Below are 18,234 nucleotides of genomic sequence, written 5' to 3' on the forward strand. Positions count from 1 at the left end.
AACGAGGAAAGTGTCAGTATACATAGGACACAATAATCAGCAAAATGTTCCTTTAAAAGACTCACTACAAAGCCCACCACAACAGATCAAGAGTAAAGAAACATTGAAAAGATTGGATAAAATGCAAAGGCATTAGAGTTGTGCTTAGCACACAATAAACACTCATTAAGCATCAGTGTTAAAACATTTTTTTTTGACTAAGTAGAAAAAAGTAGAGTGTCCCTAGATACGCCTTAACAGACTTACGCGGGAGTGCAACAACTGATATGCAAGGAGTGGAGTCATCAATGCTCTGATCATCCTCAGAGGACAAACAAAGCCTCTTATGTGGAGGTTCAGTACTGTCTTCTGAGTCTACTTCATCAGGATCTAATGGAAAGGGGAAAATAAACAAAACAAAAAATGCTCAAAAACTTGAATTGGTTATGCAAACCTCAACCTAGTACATCAAATCTCTGCAGCAATTTTCTTATCCATTAAAAACACCCTTCCATCCATTTGCTCCCAAGTTCACCCAGCTACACAAGTACTCAAAAGCCATCGCTTTCTCCTCGCTTACAGTAGTACCCAGCTCTTGTTCTTATAACAAGAACTATGGTGGGCAAAAGTGGCACCTTCTAACTAAGCTTGGTTTTCCAAAGATCTCCCATGCAAAGAGAATGGCTGATTATTGAATTCATTCAAATATTTACTAAATGTATATACTCTGTTCCAAGTGCAGGAACAGAACAATGAAGGATACCCTATCAAGGAAGTTATAGTGCAGTAGTAACTAAATGTACAATTTCAAAACAGCGTACTAGAGTTGTGAAAGTGGAATGTGGTGGCTGTCATGGGAGCAGAGGAAATACATCCAGACTGAATGTGAGGGAGGCTTCCTAAGGAGGTGTCATGAACTTGAAAATCAAGCAAGCAGGGAAACATGTTGTTCCTACTGGCAGTAAAAACAAAATGTGCCATAGAATTAAGAATGAAAAGAAATATGAAAACATAACAACTGTGAACTACTGGAACATAGTCACACAAACTGTGTCAACTATGGCAACTGTGGCAGGAGGAAAGGTTAGGAGGAATGAATAATAAAAGTGCACAATTATATATTCTAAAAAGAAAGAAAGAAAAAATACAGTAAGCTTTAAAAACATTACTAACAGGAAAACTGGTTAAAGGCTGGAGTTATCCAGATGAGAAAAGGTAATCTGATCTAATAAAAGAGAACTCAAAACAGGAATAAATGGAGTTTTAGAACAGCAAACTACTAGTTAAGTTGTGATATAAGGAATTTATTTCTAACGATAACCAGAGACTCCCAGGAAAAGGGGAAGTGAAGATTGGGAAGTATGTGAAAAGACCCTCTTGGCACATGTACAATTTAAGGTGCCTATAAGTATCACAGAGAATTAATAATAAAGACAGAAATATGAGCCAGCATAATAGGTAGATGCTAGCTAACATGAATGAATGAAATAATACAGAGACTACACAGCCATGAGACAGAAAGTAGATTACCAAATACACATGCATGCATGTGCGCACTAAGATTAAAATTCATAGTTAATGGAATTGAGAAACCCCAGTGTCAGGGGTTTGCATAGTCTGCAAATTCTCCTACCATTCTGAGGGCAATGAAGAATGAGGTTCCCGTCTGTGTCCTGCGTAAACGTCACAGAGTTCACAGTTTCTACTGTTACTGTGTCAGAATCCTCTTCCACTGTGCTCATACTCAAATCTGAATGAGAAGAGACTACTTAAGGATTTAAAATATTACTTCCAGACAGCACATGAAAGAGCTCTAAACATCTACATAGTCTTTATATGAAACTGCAAGTTTCGATTTCAGAAGCTGCCTTTCCTAGTTTCTACCCCCTGTGCGGAATTAGGTTCAATAAGCTGCAAGAATCTGACCGACTCTGAGTAGCTCCAATGACTTTCTACAGTATTTTGATGGTTAATCTAGCTTGAGATTTAGAAATCGCCATAGAAAGCAACTTCTGTGCATGGCTGCGAGGAACTGTCTAGATTAGGTTGAGCTGGGAAACTCACTTTAAATGTGAGTGACATCATGCCATGGGCTAAGGTCTCAGACTAAATAAAAAAGAGCCGAGCAGCAGCATGCATGCTGCCCAGGCTCCTGCCCCATGGAACCATTTACGCTTCTTTTGTGAGGTATGTTGTTGCTGCAATAGGCTTCCTTTCTTCTTACAGCAATTTTTACTATAGCCAAAGAAAAGAATGGTTCATGTTGTTTAGCATCAAAACTCAGTAGCAATTTTTAGATATGCTTTAATATTTTTTTACTGGTAGCTTTTCTCACAAGCTTTTAACATCTGACTTTCATGGGGACAGAATGGTTACTGATCCCAGACCTTCCTATTTAAACCTGGCAAATGGACTGCCACTAAACTAGATTTCAAGCTTGGTACCTTTAGCAGAAAATTAATCAACATTTCCTTGTAGATCTAATAGTAAGTATTCTAAAGTACCTTTTATTAGTATTTACACCTTGTTATTTGAAAAATAAGAACACTAAATAACTCCCCACCCCTCCCCGCCCATAGTATTAAACAAACACATTTAACCATCACTGACCAAATACTTTTGTGTGGGGTCGGTTCTTACTCTTTGAAAAAGAGAATTCTCATTTAAAGTGCTCTCACCTGCTATTTCATATGTAGACACACATTTGTTGTGCTTGTTCAGACTAAACAATTGGAGTCTTAGAACAAGGTCACTATCTTGTGGCTGGCAGAGATAAAAATACTGGACTACCAATGTCTGATTGCTATAAAAATCTTTAAATCAGTTCTTGTCTCAATTTTTTTTTCCCCATTACCTTTTACCTACTACTACAAACAAAAATCTTGATGTGTATTTGACCCATATAGGTATTAGTCCACTTACATACAGTTTACTTTCATTTTAACACACATTTTCCTTTGGCAAAAAAAGACAACTATATTACTTTTTACATAGTAAAGATCCAATGAGTAACATAGGCTTACTATAAAAGAACATGATTTTACACTGTAATGATACCATTTTCAAGATAAAGATGAATGGAAATAATGAGGTAGTTATGACTAAAGTCTGCAAACCATTAGGTAGATTTTTGTAGCAAAGACTGGCTTACCTAGACCACGAATGGATTAGCTACAGCCCTTCCCATAGAATCACGTTTCTGTGCTTTGGCCAGCAGCATCACTCATGTTATCCAGACTGTTTCTCCTCCATGCTTGTGTATCTGCAATACTCTAAAACAGTAACAACAGAACATGAGGCTTAATAACAAGTAGTAATTGAGTACTGGGAAAAACGGTGTTGCACTTTGGCCTCACACTTCTGATATCTCACCCAGAACAGTGAGGCAGAAGCACAACTTTCTTCTGAGTGCATTTTATGGAAATCTTCCTCAAAACCAGTACTGTACAAGCAGAAACAATTCACAGAAGTTTCTGACCTCAAGCTGTCAATCATCAAGCAGTCAGGTGTCTTCTGAACACATAGGTTTCGGTATAAAAGTGGTTACCGTAAACCTTAGGACTACTGTGCGAACTTACCTCATACGAAAAACTAAACAACATGTTCTTTCATAGTGATTTATTAACATCTCTAAAATACTTTATTTCATCTTAAAACACTAAAAATATTTACATTATTCAATCAAAGCCACACAAGAGGATAGGTAAACAACCCACCAACCTTGATATTATCATGTCAGAAACATTTCCTGGGGACAATTCACTTCTAACAGATCATTCAGGGTGTTAAGTTATAAAGACTTGTGTTAGGAGGTGACTGTGGTTTGGTAAGGAGGGAGGATGGCCAGAGACTATCTCCTGCTCTGGGGGCAGAGACAACTAGGCTTCATGACTGAAGAGACTGACACTGAGAAAGTGGACACCACCTTAAGAGAATTCCTGGGCTTCTGGCTTCAATTTAAGACAAGGAATTTTACCACAGGGTGTTTTTCTAATATTAGTACTAATGATATCTAAAAGTAAGGTATATGGTATTTACATGAAGGTACCAAGTGGACAGTTGGATATTTAAGTTGTGCTCGACAGGCATAAAAATACCCGTAAGTCTGACTTAATATGGTATGCAAGCTGCTTTTTCTAAGGTACCTAGATTTGGAGCAGACAGCTTAGATCCTAGTTCCAGAATGCTCTTACTTACATATGGAAGTCACGAGGGAGACAGGGCCAGCCCAGGTTAACAGTACCCACTCTTCCCCAGAGTCCTGGGCTCAGCTCCTAGCACCCACATGGCAGCTCACAGGCCTCTGTAATTTCACTTCCAGGATCCAGCACTCTTTTCTAGCTTGTGGTACATGCATGCAAAAAACATTTGTAACATAAAAACCAAGCAATCTTCAAGAAAGAAAAGAGGAAGACAAGCAGAGGAGACTGAGGACTAGCTAGTGACACAGAAGGAAAACTAACAAGTGTTCAGTGGGCATTAAAATGATTAACTGTCAGTAAGAAGGCAGAGAAGTACTTTGATCTGACAATTTGGAAAACACTCATGTCCTTAACAGAAGTAATTTCAGTGGACTGGGGTGGCTGGCAAACAGAGAATCCAAAATACAGAAGACAAGACACACTTTGAAGGTAAAGAGAGCGGGAGAAGGGAGTGGGGCCGTGATGGTGTTAGAGGAGTGTATCGGACTTTAAAGAGAGAAATGCTGCTGAGTAAATCAAACTAACTGGGGAAAAGTAATTTAGTGCTTTTATTCAGTCACTAGACACAAAATTATGCTTGACACTGGAACCCTTTTACACTCCAACACTACCACAACCTTTTTGGAGCACATACACACTACCATCCTCTTTTAACACCCTTTCCCAAGTCATTGGTGGTATCACTTTTACACTAATTAGAAATGAGATAACACACTGGAGGAGAAACAGCATTTTAACTGACTTTCTGGTGTAGTCCCATCAATGACGAATTACCTTAAAACCATAAATAGCTTGATAAATTCAAGAACCTGAAAAGGGTATGAACATCTATAATGCCATTCTTACACTTGCTCACATTTGAAAGATAAACCCTTCACTTACAGCTCCTAACAGGGGGAGGGAAGCATCGAACAGGGTCTCATAACGTGGCCCAGGTTTGCCTTAAGTTGATTATCCCCCTGTCTCTGCCTTCTTAGTGCTGGGACAAGCTTGAGTCACCATGCTGATCCAAGATGACCCCTACTTACTAGAACACACCAGCCTGGTGGACAAACAGGGATAAGCACAGCAAAGTAACATTTGTTATTTAACTCAGAGTTCAATAAAGAAAGGAGTCTCTTGTGTCCCCTTCACTTCAGTATTGCTGTGAAGTTCTCAGGGCCACGTGCCATTGGCTCTTCTATTGGCCTGAATTTTGAGTCAGTTAAATGTCAAGAATTCAAAACAAAACAAAACACCAACTTCAAGGAGTCTCATGTTTTCCCTTAGAGATTGACTCCCCTACCAGTTTCTAGTTTCTAAGCACAGAAACTCCTGGTGGTAATCATGTGAAGCCAGAGGCAACTTAGGCTGACCCCAAATGACAAAGGCTGTGTAGGAAGATGGGGTGCAGTTATATGGTATAGGAAAACTGAGCGAGGATACTCTTAAAATGAGCAATACAGCCAGGTGGTAGTGGTACACACCTTTAATCTGAGCACTCAGAAGACAGAGGCAGGCAATTCTCTGCATTTGAGGCTACCCTGGTATTCAGAGAGTTCCAGAATGCCCAGAGCCACACAGAGAAACCCTGTCTCGAAAGAGGGGGTGGGGGGCTATAACACACTACAGAGAGATGTAACTTAAGGCAGCAAGGATATAGTTGAGATTTTAAGACCCAATAGAGTATTAACAGGTATCCATCTAACATTTTAATGACTACCTTCTAAGTTTCTAGTTATCTATCAGCATACTTTTTTGGGTTTTACAGTATTATGATTTTACTGTTTTTAAGATAAAGTCTCATTGCATAGCCCAGGCTAGCTCTGACCTTATGATTTTCCTGACTTGGCCCTATAAGTGCTACAAACACTTGCACCACCATGCCCAAATACAATAGTAATTGTTTCCCACCATTTTAATGAGTACATTAATACCTGTCTAGCCAAGAAGTGTTGGGAGTGATGGTATTTACAAAAACTCCTTAATGAACACCTCTCTATATACATAAGAACACACACACACACACATCCTTAAAGGGAATTTACTTAGTAATATGTAACTTGAAAAACACATTTATTGTGCTGTTTTTTCCTAAAACAATGAAACTCTGCCAAGTAGCAAAGTCTGGAAAAAATAAATTCCTAAATTTCATACCTGGGTACATACAGGGATGTTAGAAAACATACAAGCCTACAGAAAAACATTTTCAGGAATACTGATTATTTCAGGTGGGAACACTTTGCACTCGATGTAGAATGCTTTGGAAATGGTTCTGAGACAGATGGGAGATACCCATCTCTTCTTGGGGCACTGAGTTAAAAATTAAGCACTGTAAGACATCGTTAATTTTAAGGATAAGTAGTGAACACTTTTTATTGTTTATTTTCCTTCAAACACTCTACACTATAGGGAGTTAGAGCAATTTGACTAATTACACAACTATTAACCCCTTCCCTAGTGTCCTCACTACTTTGAGCAAAGGACTCCCAGCCACACAGCCAGCTGAGTGCACTATGCTACCAGCAACTGCTTTGAATATTGTATTCTAAAAGGACAGGTGCTTTGAGAAAGCTTTATGGCAAACAACCTGCTTGGTGAAGTACAACCTTCCGACATACTGTCATCACAAGCTTTGATGAACTCTCTGTGACCCCACAGTTGTTCCTACACAGGCAAGAGAGCACCTCCCCTGGTGGTCCAGCTAAAAACCTGTGGTTGGCATAAGCAAAGATCTTCATTTGCATAAGGAGCTTTGCCCTGACTAGCACAAACATTTCGTATTTGTATGGATTGTTGTGAATGAAACACCCCTACCACTTCTGTGAGCCAACTGGGAGACATTCCTACACTATCACCTGCATAGGCCCAATAAAAGGAGTCTTCAGTGTAATCTTCTCTTGCTTCTTATGTTTATTAGAACAGAGGAAAGTTCAAGTGGAAGTGGAGGTAGAGGCAGTGACAGTAGGAGTAGTAAGGAGACCTACAGGGTTCCAGAGCTAGCAGTGCTGTTCTCTGGACCCGTGGGAACCGGCTGTATACTTTGTGGGAAAGTTTAAGAAGCAGGTTTATAAATTAAGGTGCATGATTAATGGCCTCACTAAAAGATAGTAAATCAATACTGCATACCATCAAGTGTCTATAAGGTGATAATGGAGTTTAATGTAATGTTTTAATTGCTGATTTAATTATCAATGATGCTGTAACTTAATAAATTATATGGTAATATGGGTCATTTTAAGGTACACGATTTCCTACATAACCTGACAATAAAACTATATTGCCTATCTAATCTAATTAAGATGATATAAGAGCTGTAAGGTATTATCCTTTCAAAACAGCACTTTTGTAAAACACCATCTAATTAAAAAAAATTATCACCAAGTTCTTTCCACTAGTTTATTTTATTCCTTACAAAATATTAAAACATATTCCACAGTGAATAAACCTAACATACATTTCTTTTGCAGTAAAACACCTTACAGTGAGGAAACAGCTCTGAGCACCAGTGCTAGAAGAAATGGCCTCACTGTTCGTATAGCCAAAATTGATGTTCTTAAAGATATGATGTAAAAATGTTTATATAGGACCTTCCAACAGTTGTTCTCAACAACTTGCTTCTGCAATTCAATCATAGGTGGGCTATCTTTTCACAAACTTGAAAAAAAGCAGACACAATAAATAGATTCTTTTTATTGAAGTTGAACCAATTTATTTTTATGGTATCAAAGCAAAGAAACTGATTCTCAATCCTTATTACAAGAATTCTCTTCACAAAACAAAATCACCATAAAGACAAATGAAGAAATGACACAAAAGCCAACAAACTCCACACACCTCTACTCTTCATTCAGTTAGCATCTGGCTCTCAGTTTATGTACCGCCTTTGTTGAAACTGCACATCACTTAAGTGTACAATCTCCTAATCCTTCCAAGCAGATAAAGTTCTAAAAATGTATGGCAGAAAGAGAATGTAATCAGGCAGTTAAAGCACAACCCGGTTTGAGAAGGCAGTGCTAAGCAGACAGTGTCTGCAAACACTCAAGTTGGGTGGAGGGCTACGGTGATCACCACTGAATCCTTATTCTTGATGATCTTCTAAAGTTTGGGTATATTTGCAACAGACAGAAGTTTAAAGTAAGTTACCCAGTTTCTCAATACTCTCAAAAACACTAGGCTCCCTCCTTAGCCTAATGGCTACAGCCAGGCTGCACAAACTAAATTGGGGTGTTGTTTCTTTTTTGTTTTTGATTTTTTGAGACAGGGTCTCTCTGTATGGCCTTGGCTGTCCTGGACTCACTGTGTAGATCAGTCTGGCCTTGAACTCACAGTGATCCACCAGCCTCTGTCTCCCCAATGCTGGGATTAAAGGCATGTGCCACCACGCCCAGCAGATGTTTCTTTCTTATTAGGCACGTATTCTCAGAGATGTTAACTTAAGCCACTGAACTCAAGAGACCAAGACAAAAACTGTGGGGCTCTCTGAAAGTATCCTGCCTTTGAAGAGACTGCCAGACCTAAAAAAACGGTATCTTGAGATCATTTAAGACTTATACTGCTGTCCCACTGTGTGCTCAGACTGCTTAAGTTTAATCTGCCTTTATGAGAACAACGTAACGAGCCTCACTATGCGGGGGATGTGTTTGTTTTACTTACTAGCTTTTTACAACCCAAGCTAAATGCACACTTTAAATCTTAAATTATGTACTTGTCTATGCTCCTGACCTAGCATAATTTGTATATATTGTGATAACCATCTGCTGAAAGCAACCAACAGGTTGAAAGCAACCCCAAACCAAACATATTCAGCATAAATACTGAATGCTCATATGGATATAGTTTGATACCATGGTTTGGTCTTGCTATTCTGGGTCACTAAAGTAACTTCCTGCCTTGTAAAACTCCTTCTCTAAAGCTTCATTTCTCTCCCATACCATGTTTTCTGTGCTTTTTAATAAATACAAAGCAACATTTTTTTAAAAAGGCGAGACTAGAGGACACTAGTAATTATTTCCCAAACACATTCTACTTACGAGCTCAAACCCTAAGTCCAAAATTTTGATTTCCTCCCTCAAAAGACTAAAACCTGAATATTTGGAGGCAAAGAATTATGTTGTATGTACTCCCCAACTTGGTAAAGATACACATTTAAGAAGCACGTAGTGCCCACCACTCTCTGAGTACATGTTGACCACAAGAGAATGGTAATGCTAGCGGGTGGCTCAGCCACTTAGCTCAATGTCAACCTTCTAAATAGATTCAATGCATCGGGTAGGTTTCTAGATCATTCCCATGAACAATAGTTTGGGATAAGGCTAGCATCTAAAATAATGAAATGTTAGCCTGCTTGGGGGTACACACAAGCACCCGAGAAAATCGTCATACAGTAAGCACCATCTTAACATTAAGTAGTTTTTTTTTTCATATAGGATTAAGCCCTTATTTATTTATTTATTTATTTATTTATTTTTACTTCAGTGGCGGGGGTGAGGGTGGTTACTTTCTCACTAACTTGGTACACTCAGAATAGCAATTTCTGAAATGTAATTTTAAAATTGTTCTAACCTTAAAAAAATAGTTTTATCGCTACTCTATCACAGTATGAGGATAAGACTTTGGCTTGTTATTATAGTTATAAATGTTATAGTAAATTACTCGAATTACTAAGGTACGTTTAAAACTGGCTTAAAAAAATTAGAAGTACCAGAAAAAGAAAATTCTTAAGGAAAGCGGCCTTTCTGTTTGTAAAACTCTGAACATAATCTAAGGTTCTTTTCTTTCTTGATTTGCGGCCTGAAAGCCACAAAAGCTATTTACAAAATAATAAATAATACAGGCCTAATTGATAAGTCTCAAATGGCATTATATCTAGCGTAAGACATAAAATATTAGAAACAGTACTGAAGTGTTTTTTTCTTTCTAGGATGTCCCATCAGGAAGCCTTGCGGTCAGAAAGGGGTACAAGACCTGAGAAAAGCAATCACGAGAATTCGGCCTGGGGAAGAGAAGTGATGTACACTTCACAGGCTATTATTACCCTTTCCCTAGCTACAGCAATTCTTCTACTATAAAAACATACGCTGCATCATTCAACAGCACAGGATGGCACCGGACCACTTCTCTCGGAGCAAAAGTATTACTAAGGTTCCCGATACTTAAAAAAAAAAAAAAGTTCCTGCTGGAGGACCAAAGAGGGTTTTGAAACGCTTAAGATTTCTTTTCCTTTCTTCTTCTTTTTTTTTTTTTCTTTTCCAGAGCTGAGGACCGAACCCTGGGCCTTGCGCTTGCTAAGCGCTCTACCGCTGAGCTAAAACGCTTAAGATTTGCTCGGCACGACCTCGTCAATTACCAGTTGGCTGGGCTAAGGCTCTTCTTCCCGCACCCCAGGCCACGTCGGGAGCCGTCTTTAAAGAGAACGTCTGGCCAGCAAGCACGACTCCCTCCTTCACTGAGTACAGCCAAACCCTACAGCCGGCGAGGGGCACACGGGCCAACCAAGCGAAAGGGAAATGGGTGGGCTTGGGGCGACCCCCACCCCCCGCTGCCAACCCCACCCAAGCCCGGGCGGCCCAGGGGGTACAACTCGACAGCGGACCCAGCAGAGCTAGGCTGTTAGTCCCGCCGCCCAGCACGCAGACCACGGCGGGACCCCCCGACGCCCATCGCCGCGGCTCGGGCCCACCCCCCAAGGGGTCTCGGCGCCATTTAGTTCCTCCAGCCCGCCGCCATTTTCCGCCCCCGCCGGCTCGCCGCGGAGCCCCGGCGCTCGCTCGGCGGGTCTAGCCGCCGAGCGCCTGCCCGGGCCGGCGAAAGAGGCCGCGATGGCAGCGTGCGAGGCCTGCCGCGGACGCCGGGCGAAGGCCAGGCTGCGACCCCGCCCGTGGCACCCGGCCGGCGGCAGCCAAGGCCTGCGAAGGGGCAGGCCCGGCCGCACTGGGCGGAGCGGCTGCCGCAGAGGCCCGGACCTGAAGGTTCCATCGCACTTACTTCCTGTTTTGGGTCCGGGCACTTTGGAAGAACCAGGATGGAGGCTCCAAAAAATACCAGGATGGAGGAAGCAGCTACGGGAGAGAGTGGCTGCAGCTGGGGTGAGCGAGCGCAACCAGCCACCGGAAACGGAGCCGCAGCCGCGCCCCGCCCCTGGCCTCCCAGTACGCCACCCCCCTCTCCGGCCCGCCTCCCCCGTGGGGCGGCCCTGCGCGCCACCCGAGACGTCACTTCCGTCTGCGTCGGCGCACTGATAGGTTCTCCTGGCAGTGTGGCTTGCAGCGGTATCGAACGCCATTCTTTTCCTAGTGAGTGCTGGAGTCTGGTCCTGGGGCTGGTGCTATGAAGGAAGGCCTTGGCAGGTCTCTGCACCATCTGTCTCTGTCCCCACCGGCGCAGTGTCTTAGTTCTCAGGGGATCAGAAGTGGAGCGGAGGGCGCAGTGTGGCCCGGCTCCAAGGAGCCTTAGAGTAGAGAAGAAAGCAGGGTGTCTCTCTGCTCCTTGGTGCCTGGCTGGGCGTATGGTATATAATTCTTGGTGAAGGATGATCTCACTTTTAGGAAACCACGGTTCTTCAGGCATTTAAAGTTCGGTGCTGGTGTTCATTGCAGCTCTATTATATGGAGTCTTAGAGATTAGCAAAATATAAGCCCTGTCCTTCATGCCAGTCTTCTAGACTCAGAATCCTTAAGAGATGCTTGTTTGGTTTTGAGAATCTCATACGTGAATATATGCATTTCGGTCATATTCACTTCTTACCAAATCCAACTCCTTCTGTGCTCTCCTTGACAGCCACCGCCATTCCCCGACCCCCAATCAAATCCATGTCGTGTGTGTGTGTGTGTGTTCTGTGCACATACGTAGTCCAAATGTACCTGGGTGTAGGGCTGAGCACTTGAACGTGGGAAACCAATCCAGTCTCTTCACGAAGGAAATTGACCCTCTCTCAGCAGCCTTGACTGCTTGTAGCTCCTTAGCTCCGGATGGAAACTTGTTAGCCATTACCCCCTCCATGCTGGAGTGGTGGCGTGAAGGTGACCTCAGCGGCTTAGTGGTGGGTGTTTCTTAGAAGTCCTTACTTTCCTCTGGCTTCTCCTATGTTTCTATCCCCATTGCGTTATAAATGTCTCACTCGGGCATGGGCTCTCTCTCCACAGTCACTTAACTCTGTGTACTTACCAGTTGTGGTTTTCTGCTGTAAACTCCACCTGCTACATACAATGCGGACTCTTTGATGAGGATATTTTTTTAAAACTGCTTTTTGCTGTATTAAAGAGCCCCAAGCTGGGCAAAGTGCCCTACACCTGTAATTTCAGCACTCAAGAGGCCAAAGCAGGCAAAACACTCTGGAGTTTGAGGTAGCACTGGTTACATAGAACCCGTCTCAGCAAAGCAAACAAACACAAAAAAGGTTCTAAGATCTAAGGTTCTAAGCAGTGGGGTTCCTAACGGTATTCCTTTTATGACTTCAACAGCATTCGACTTGTTTCTAAAACCCAGATATATTATACTCTGCTTTCTAGCACTATTGGTGATAGAAAAATAAAGTTGGGCTTTTTAAAAAAGGAAGTGGACACAGTCCTAGTCCTAATCAAGAAGTCATTTGCAAATGGGCCTTTGGGAAAGGAGAAATCAGCTTTCTTCAGCAGAGTGCAGTTGTCAACCATACTCTACGGCAGGCCTAGGAGTAGATGGCCCATGCAATTTGGACTCCCAAGGTTTTTGCAGCAGCTTTATTCACAGTTGCCAAAACTTAAAATCAACCAAGATGTGTTTCAGCAGGTGAATGGCTAAAGGAACAGGCACATGCATACAATGGAATTTTAATTGGTGCTAAAGTAGTGAAGAATATATGTATATAATATATCCACAAATATGCATACAGATACATGCATACACACGCATATGTAAGTGATGAAAACCAAAAAGCTAAGCATGGTAAGACTGACTACCATTGTGACTGTCTTGTGTTTCTGTTGCTGTGAAGAGACACCATGGCCAAAGCAACATATACAAGAAACAGTTTGAGGGCTTGCTTACCGTTTCAAAAGATGTGTCTATAATCATCATGGAGGGAAGAGGCAGTTGGCACGGAGGGCAGTGACAGTAGAAACGGGGCTGGAACAGTAGCTGAGAGCTTACATCTTTATCTGCAAGTTGAAGGCAGAGAGGCAACTGGGTATTTGTGGGCTTTTGAATCCTCAAAGCCTGCCCCCAGTGACACACCATTTCCAACAAGGCCACACCTAAGCATTCTGAAAGAATTCCACCAACTGGAGAGCAAGCATTCAAATATATGAGCCTACAGGCATCATTCTTATTCAACCCATCACAGTGATATTCTGTAAGGGGCAACACAGTGGAAAGGGTAAGATTAGTGGGTTCAGGGCTAGGGAAAGTGAATAGATTGCAGGTGTTTCTATAGCAACAAACACTATGAGATACTGAAATAGAACCATGCCTTATAGTTACAGTAAAACCATGGGTCTCAGGATGAATATATAATAATGCAAACTGTAGTTTTTTTTTATTAATGGTGTGTCAGGGCAGGTTTATTCATTGTAACAATTGTCCACTCTGATTGTGTGTGTGTGTGTGTGTGTGTGTGTGTGTGTGTGTGTGTATGTGTGTGAAGCCATGAGATATGTAGGAATTTTATGTACTTCCTCCTTAACTTTGTGGTGAATGTAAAAAAAAAAAAAAAGAGTCTAGAATTAGAAACTAAAAAGTCCTAAGCTAGAAAAACAATAAAATGACTGAAAGAGCATTTCTCATGAAATATTACATCTAAAGAATATGAATATTTGACACATTTATGAAAAAGTGGTTCCTAACAACAGTTTACACACACACAAACACACACACACACACACACACACACATACACACACACAGATTCTCTTCACTAAGTCAAAGTAGTCACCTTTAGGTTGCAGACTTGCAGCTCATTCTCGTCACAGAATCTTAGGTAAGCTTGCACTCTGCTGACACATGAGAGGCAGACGGAGAAGAATGGAGGAAAGGGTGCAGCGCTTCCGTATGTTTAGATGTGCCGCATTTCAAGGCTGTATACTATTCATCTATCCGAAAGTTATCCAGAACCCTACCCTCGGTTATGGAGACCAGACTACAAATGTGTGATTGTACTAAAGGCTGTGATCTAGCACTAAAACACTGGGTAGGAAAAATCTAGTGAGGCTTGTAGGCTTAGATTCTTTTTGTGTCTTTGTGTGGCATTATTTTTTTATGGACCTAGGACTGGAAATCTTATTCCCAGTCTTATTTGTTACGATTAGCTAAAGGACATAAGAAACTTTATTTCTGTCCAGAAGACAGAAAGGTGAGGGAAGATTGTTGTTTTTATCATCTGCTGTTGGGAAGACATTCTAGTTTTTACCAGCTGCCTTGGGTTGGGAGTTTAGATTTAGGAAGTGTAACAAAACAAGAAAAGTCATAATATTGATATTTAAAATGTAAATTATTATCACAGTAACACCTCTAGATCTTTAACCTGAATAATTATTATAAAGGTTTTCTAGGATGTGATTTGAATCCCAGAATACATGTCTGTAGTTACCTCCATTTCTCCTCTTAATCATTTTGTACTGAAATTATGCATGAAAATTTAAGTATACTTGGATTTAAGTAACTGGAATTTAAATGTCTTGTAGAAAAATAAGCACGAGAAATATTACCTCTCTAGCAGAAGTTATGGCATAAAAGCCTTTACAGCACACTAATGGCATTTGCTATATGTGATTTCCTGTGTTGCTCCATGTGCTGTATAAGACTCATAACTGTCATCATAGATTCAGTATTGGTGACATTTCTTCCCTCCCTCTTTATCTCCTTTTCCCTTCATTACTCCCACCCCTGCCACCTTAATTTGTGTCATGGTCTTGCTGCAGAGCTGAGGCTCCACTGAAACTCAGTCTCCTGAATGTTAGTATTACAGGCATGCATCACCATACAAACTAATTTTCTTTTTTGAAAAGTTAATGCATTAATACAAAAGCATTTGAGCTACTAAGGTGTGAATTCTGTTTCATGATCTTCTCTATGTTCTCAAACATGGAAGTAGGTGGTACATTTCAGAAAAAAAAAGACATTTTTCTAAGTAAAAGAAAATATTATGTAAATTTTCTTTCCACACAGTGTATAAATCCTAATAATATATCAGTTGACTTTCTAAAACTTTGGAAGAACTGATGTTAGCTGATGTAGGGGATCCTAAAGCTAGTGGAGAGATGAGCAATCTATTCTCTTCAGTCCCTGCCTTACTCTTGGTTCAACCATATCTCATGTTTTTCCTGAAGACTTTCCTCTGGGCTGTAAATACATTCCAGCTGCCAACCCTGGTTCTCAAAGTCTGTTTTTTGTTTGTGTCTCACTTCTACACTCTGTTTAATCCTTCAACCTGGACACCACCCCTCAGTCCCCTTTTCAGTTCCTGGCCCACAGAAGGCCTTTGCAGAGACTAATTGGAATAGCAAAGGAAAATTCCAGTTGTTGTCAGGGGATTGGAGGTCTAAGGTTTCATATACTTCTCTCCACTAACAATCAAATCAGGGGTTCTATGAGAGTGAACTTTATACAGAGAACTCACACTAGGCTTTGACAAAGTGTGTTAAAGCAGAGCCTAGAAAAGTAAGCACAGACGTAGTAGCAGGGTCTGAGAGGTAGGAAGTGTTTGTACATACTAGGGCAAGAAAGCACGTATTTATAGAAAATTACTCTCCTATATAGTATAAAATAGCAAGGGCACAGCTCAGGCAAGTGGTAGACTAAGTTCTGTTCAGATATTAACTGATTTTAAAAGTTTATTTTCCTTTGGAAAGAACACAACATAAAATCAGCCTTCTAGCAAAATTCTTAAGTGTATGAAGCAGTACAAGACACACATGCACATACACGTGCACACGTGTGTGCCAGCACACACAAGTGCGTGCTCACACGTGCACAAACACACAGAATATACAGAAAGTCTGGAGCTTGGTCATCTAAAGATTTAATGCCCATGAACAAGTAATTCCCATTGCCTCCTCCCCTCAATCCCTGGTGACCACCAGACTGCTCTTTGGTTTCATGAATTCTGCAAGTTTGACCATTTCTGTACCTCACTTAAGTACAGCAATGTGTTTCTGTGACTGATTTATTTCATTTTGCATCATAGCTGCAAAGTTTATCCATGTTGTCAAATGTTGCAGAACTTCCTTCTTTTTCAATGCTAAACAGTATTCCTGTCTAAGACTAGAGCTGAGCACATGCCCTGACAGAGCCAAGATGATGCATTGCCCACCTCCATGATGCCAGATATTTTATTTGACAGCATATGGCACAGTATCTGAACCTAGTAAAGACTTAAACATTCATTGGTATAAAAAAAAATCAATTTTCTTTAACCAAAAGACTTAGAAGCTAAACATTCTTTAGCAGTAGCATCTGTCTGCTACTGGGAGAACACAGTCTTTTTTCCAGAGTATCACTCACTACATGGACAATTAAGAAAGAACATAAATGCTGGCATTTATTTATTTATTTATTTTAAAGGAAGGAGGTCAATTTTAATGCCATGTCACATTCGGTGTTACTCTGTGTGCGGCTCAATTCTTGTTGATTTAGATGCAGCATTTCAAAGCAAACCATTTAACCAGCAGGTGTCTCTATTGTTCAGCAAGAGCTTTTCAGAGTAGTAGCTTTACCAGTAGATGGAAATTTGGGGCCTTGAATTGCTAGTGATCACAGACAGGAACTCAGACCCAAACTCAGTAAGACCCCAAGCGTAGAGATTATGCTTTGAATTCAAATACTGCAAGGCTTTCTAACATTTATTGATGTGTTGTAGATTAATGCTCACTTATTTCAGTCAGTGTACATGGAGTTCCCGTCACTGAATAAACAGCAGAAGAGAGAGAAATGAGTACCACCTTCACCACCGTCAGGAGCTCACACATCTATGATGCTTTTACTCATTCTATTCAGCCAATATTCCTGAGAACCTACATTGTGCTGAGCACTATTTTAGACACAGAGAATATAGTTGTGCTCAAGAGAGATAAAATTTCTGTCTTTATAGACATATCTACCTCACACTATGAAACATCTTCTGGTTAAGATGCCAATTTCCTGCATGACTAGCAACTGTCTATAAACATTTTCATAATTAACTTAATGAGAGATGATAATATTTGAATCAGATCACTTGCTATCACCACATTAATCAAAACTGCAAACATTAGGAAAGCTTGCCAATGTCCATTGCTCTTTGCATTGTGAATGGTGTCTCATAGATATCAAGTGCTCTGAAGGCCATTTGTTTTTATAGGAAGCACTTATCACAGGACAAGAGAACTTGTGTTTGGTGACAGTGATGATGAGGGTGATGGGTGTGTGTGTGTGTGTGTGTGTGTGTGTGTGTGTGTGTGTGTATGTGTGTGAGATCATGCATGCAAGGCTGAAGTGTGGTATAGCTGGATGCATGTGAAGGCCAGAGGACCATCATTCTTTACTTTGATTTTGAGACAGGCTCCCTCACTGAGCCTGAAGCCCACCAAGTTGACTAGACTGACTTGTTAGTGAGCCCACTCCTGTTTCCGCTTCATTCTCACTAATAGGTGTGAATTCCTTCTCTAGTCCACTACAGCTAGATAGGCTGTGGGTTTTTGCTGTTGTCCCTTGGTTTTCACATAGCCTCTTTTTACACGGTGCTTCAGTCTTTTTTCCTTTTACGTTGCCAGAGAACTGTATATGGCAGTGTCAGTCTCTATTAAGAACATTATTGATCTTGGTTAAACTGTCTTGACTCTCTTCTGAGAAGAAACCTATACCACTTTACCATTGCTAACCAACTGAAAGAAACACATCTAACACTAGAACAATGCCTCATACACAATGCTATGAAAACTCTGCTGTTTGAAGTGGTAATAGCAAATAAAGTACTCTCTAATGGCTGACTGCTGCAATGGATATAGCTGAAGCTAAGTGTTCCAACCTGTCTTTTAACCCTAAGAACATTTTTGATAAAATAAAGAATTTAAGACTTTCAGGATTGTATTTCTTGCCTTTGCACAGTGTTGGTAGGAATATA

At 40.9% G+C, this 18,234-nt stretch overlaps 2 protein-coding genes across 5 annotated transcripts in view; one reads left to right on the forward strand and one right to left on the reverse strand.

The window, feature by feature from the left end:
- DMTF1 (cyclin D binding myb like transcription factor 1) overlaps positions 1–12,514 on the reverse strand; it is a 43,876-nt gene extending 31,362 nt beyond the window's left edge. Inside the window, exons 1-4 of one of the 3 annotated variants that reach the window (XM_084784386.1) lie at positions 12,323–12,514; positions 3,131–3,251; positions 1,613–1,729; positions 247–369 (exon numbers count right to left, since the gene is read on the reverse strand). In XM_084784386.1, coding sequence (XP_084640512.1) covers positions 247–369; positions 1,613–1,721 — 232 coding nt within the window. In that variant the 5' untranslated portion in view covers positions 1,722–1,729; positions 3,131–3,251; positions 12,323–12,514. Of the gene's footprint in view, positions 1–246; positions 370–1,612; positions 1,730–3,130; positions 3,252–11,147; positions 11,293–12,322 lie in introns of those variants that run through there. The other 2 variants (XM_084784385.1, XM_084784387.1) reach the window with 2 other exon arrangements.
- LOC311598871 (uncharacterized protein) overlaps positions 11,185–18,234 on the forward strand; it is a gene marked incomplete at its 5' end in the record, with an annotated part of 67,630 nt that continues 60,580 nt past the window's right edge. For both annotated transcript variants that reach the window (XM_084784394.1, XM_084784395.1), the window contains one exon: positions 11,185–11,455. In XM_084784394.1, coding sequence (XP_084640520.1) covers positions 11,185–11,455 — 271 coding nt within the window. The remainder of the gene's footprint in view (positions 11,456–18,234) is intronic.

Source organism: Acomys minous (assembly GCF_964271855.1).
Source record: "Acomys minous genome assembly, chromosome: 6".
NCBI classification, from domain to species: domain Eukaryota; kingdom Metazoa; phylum Chordata; class Mammalia; order Rodentia; family Muridae; genus Acomys; species Acomys minous.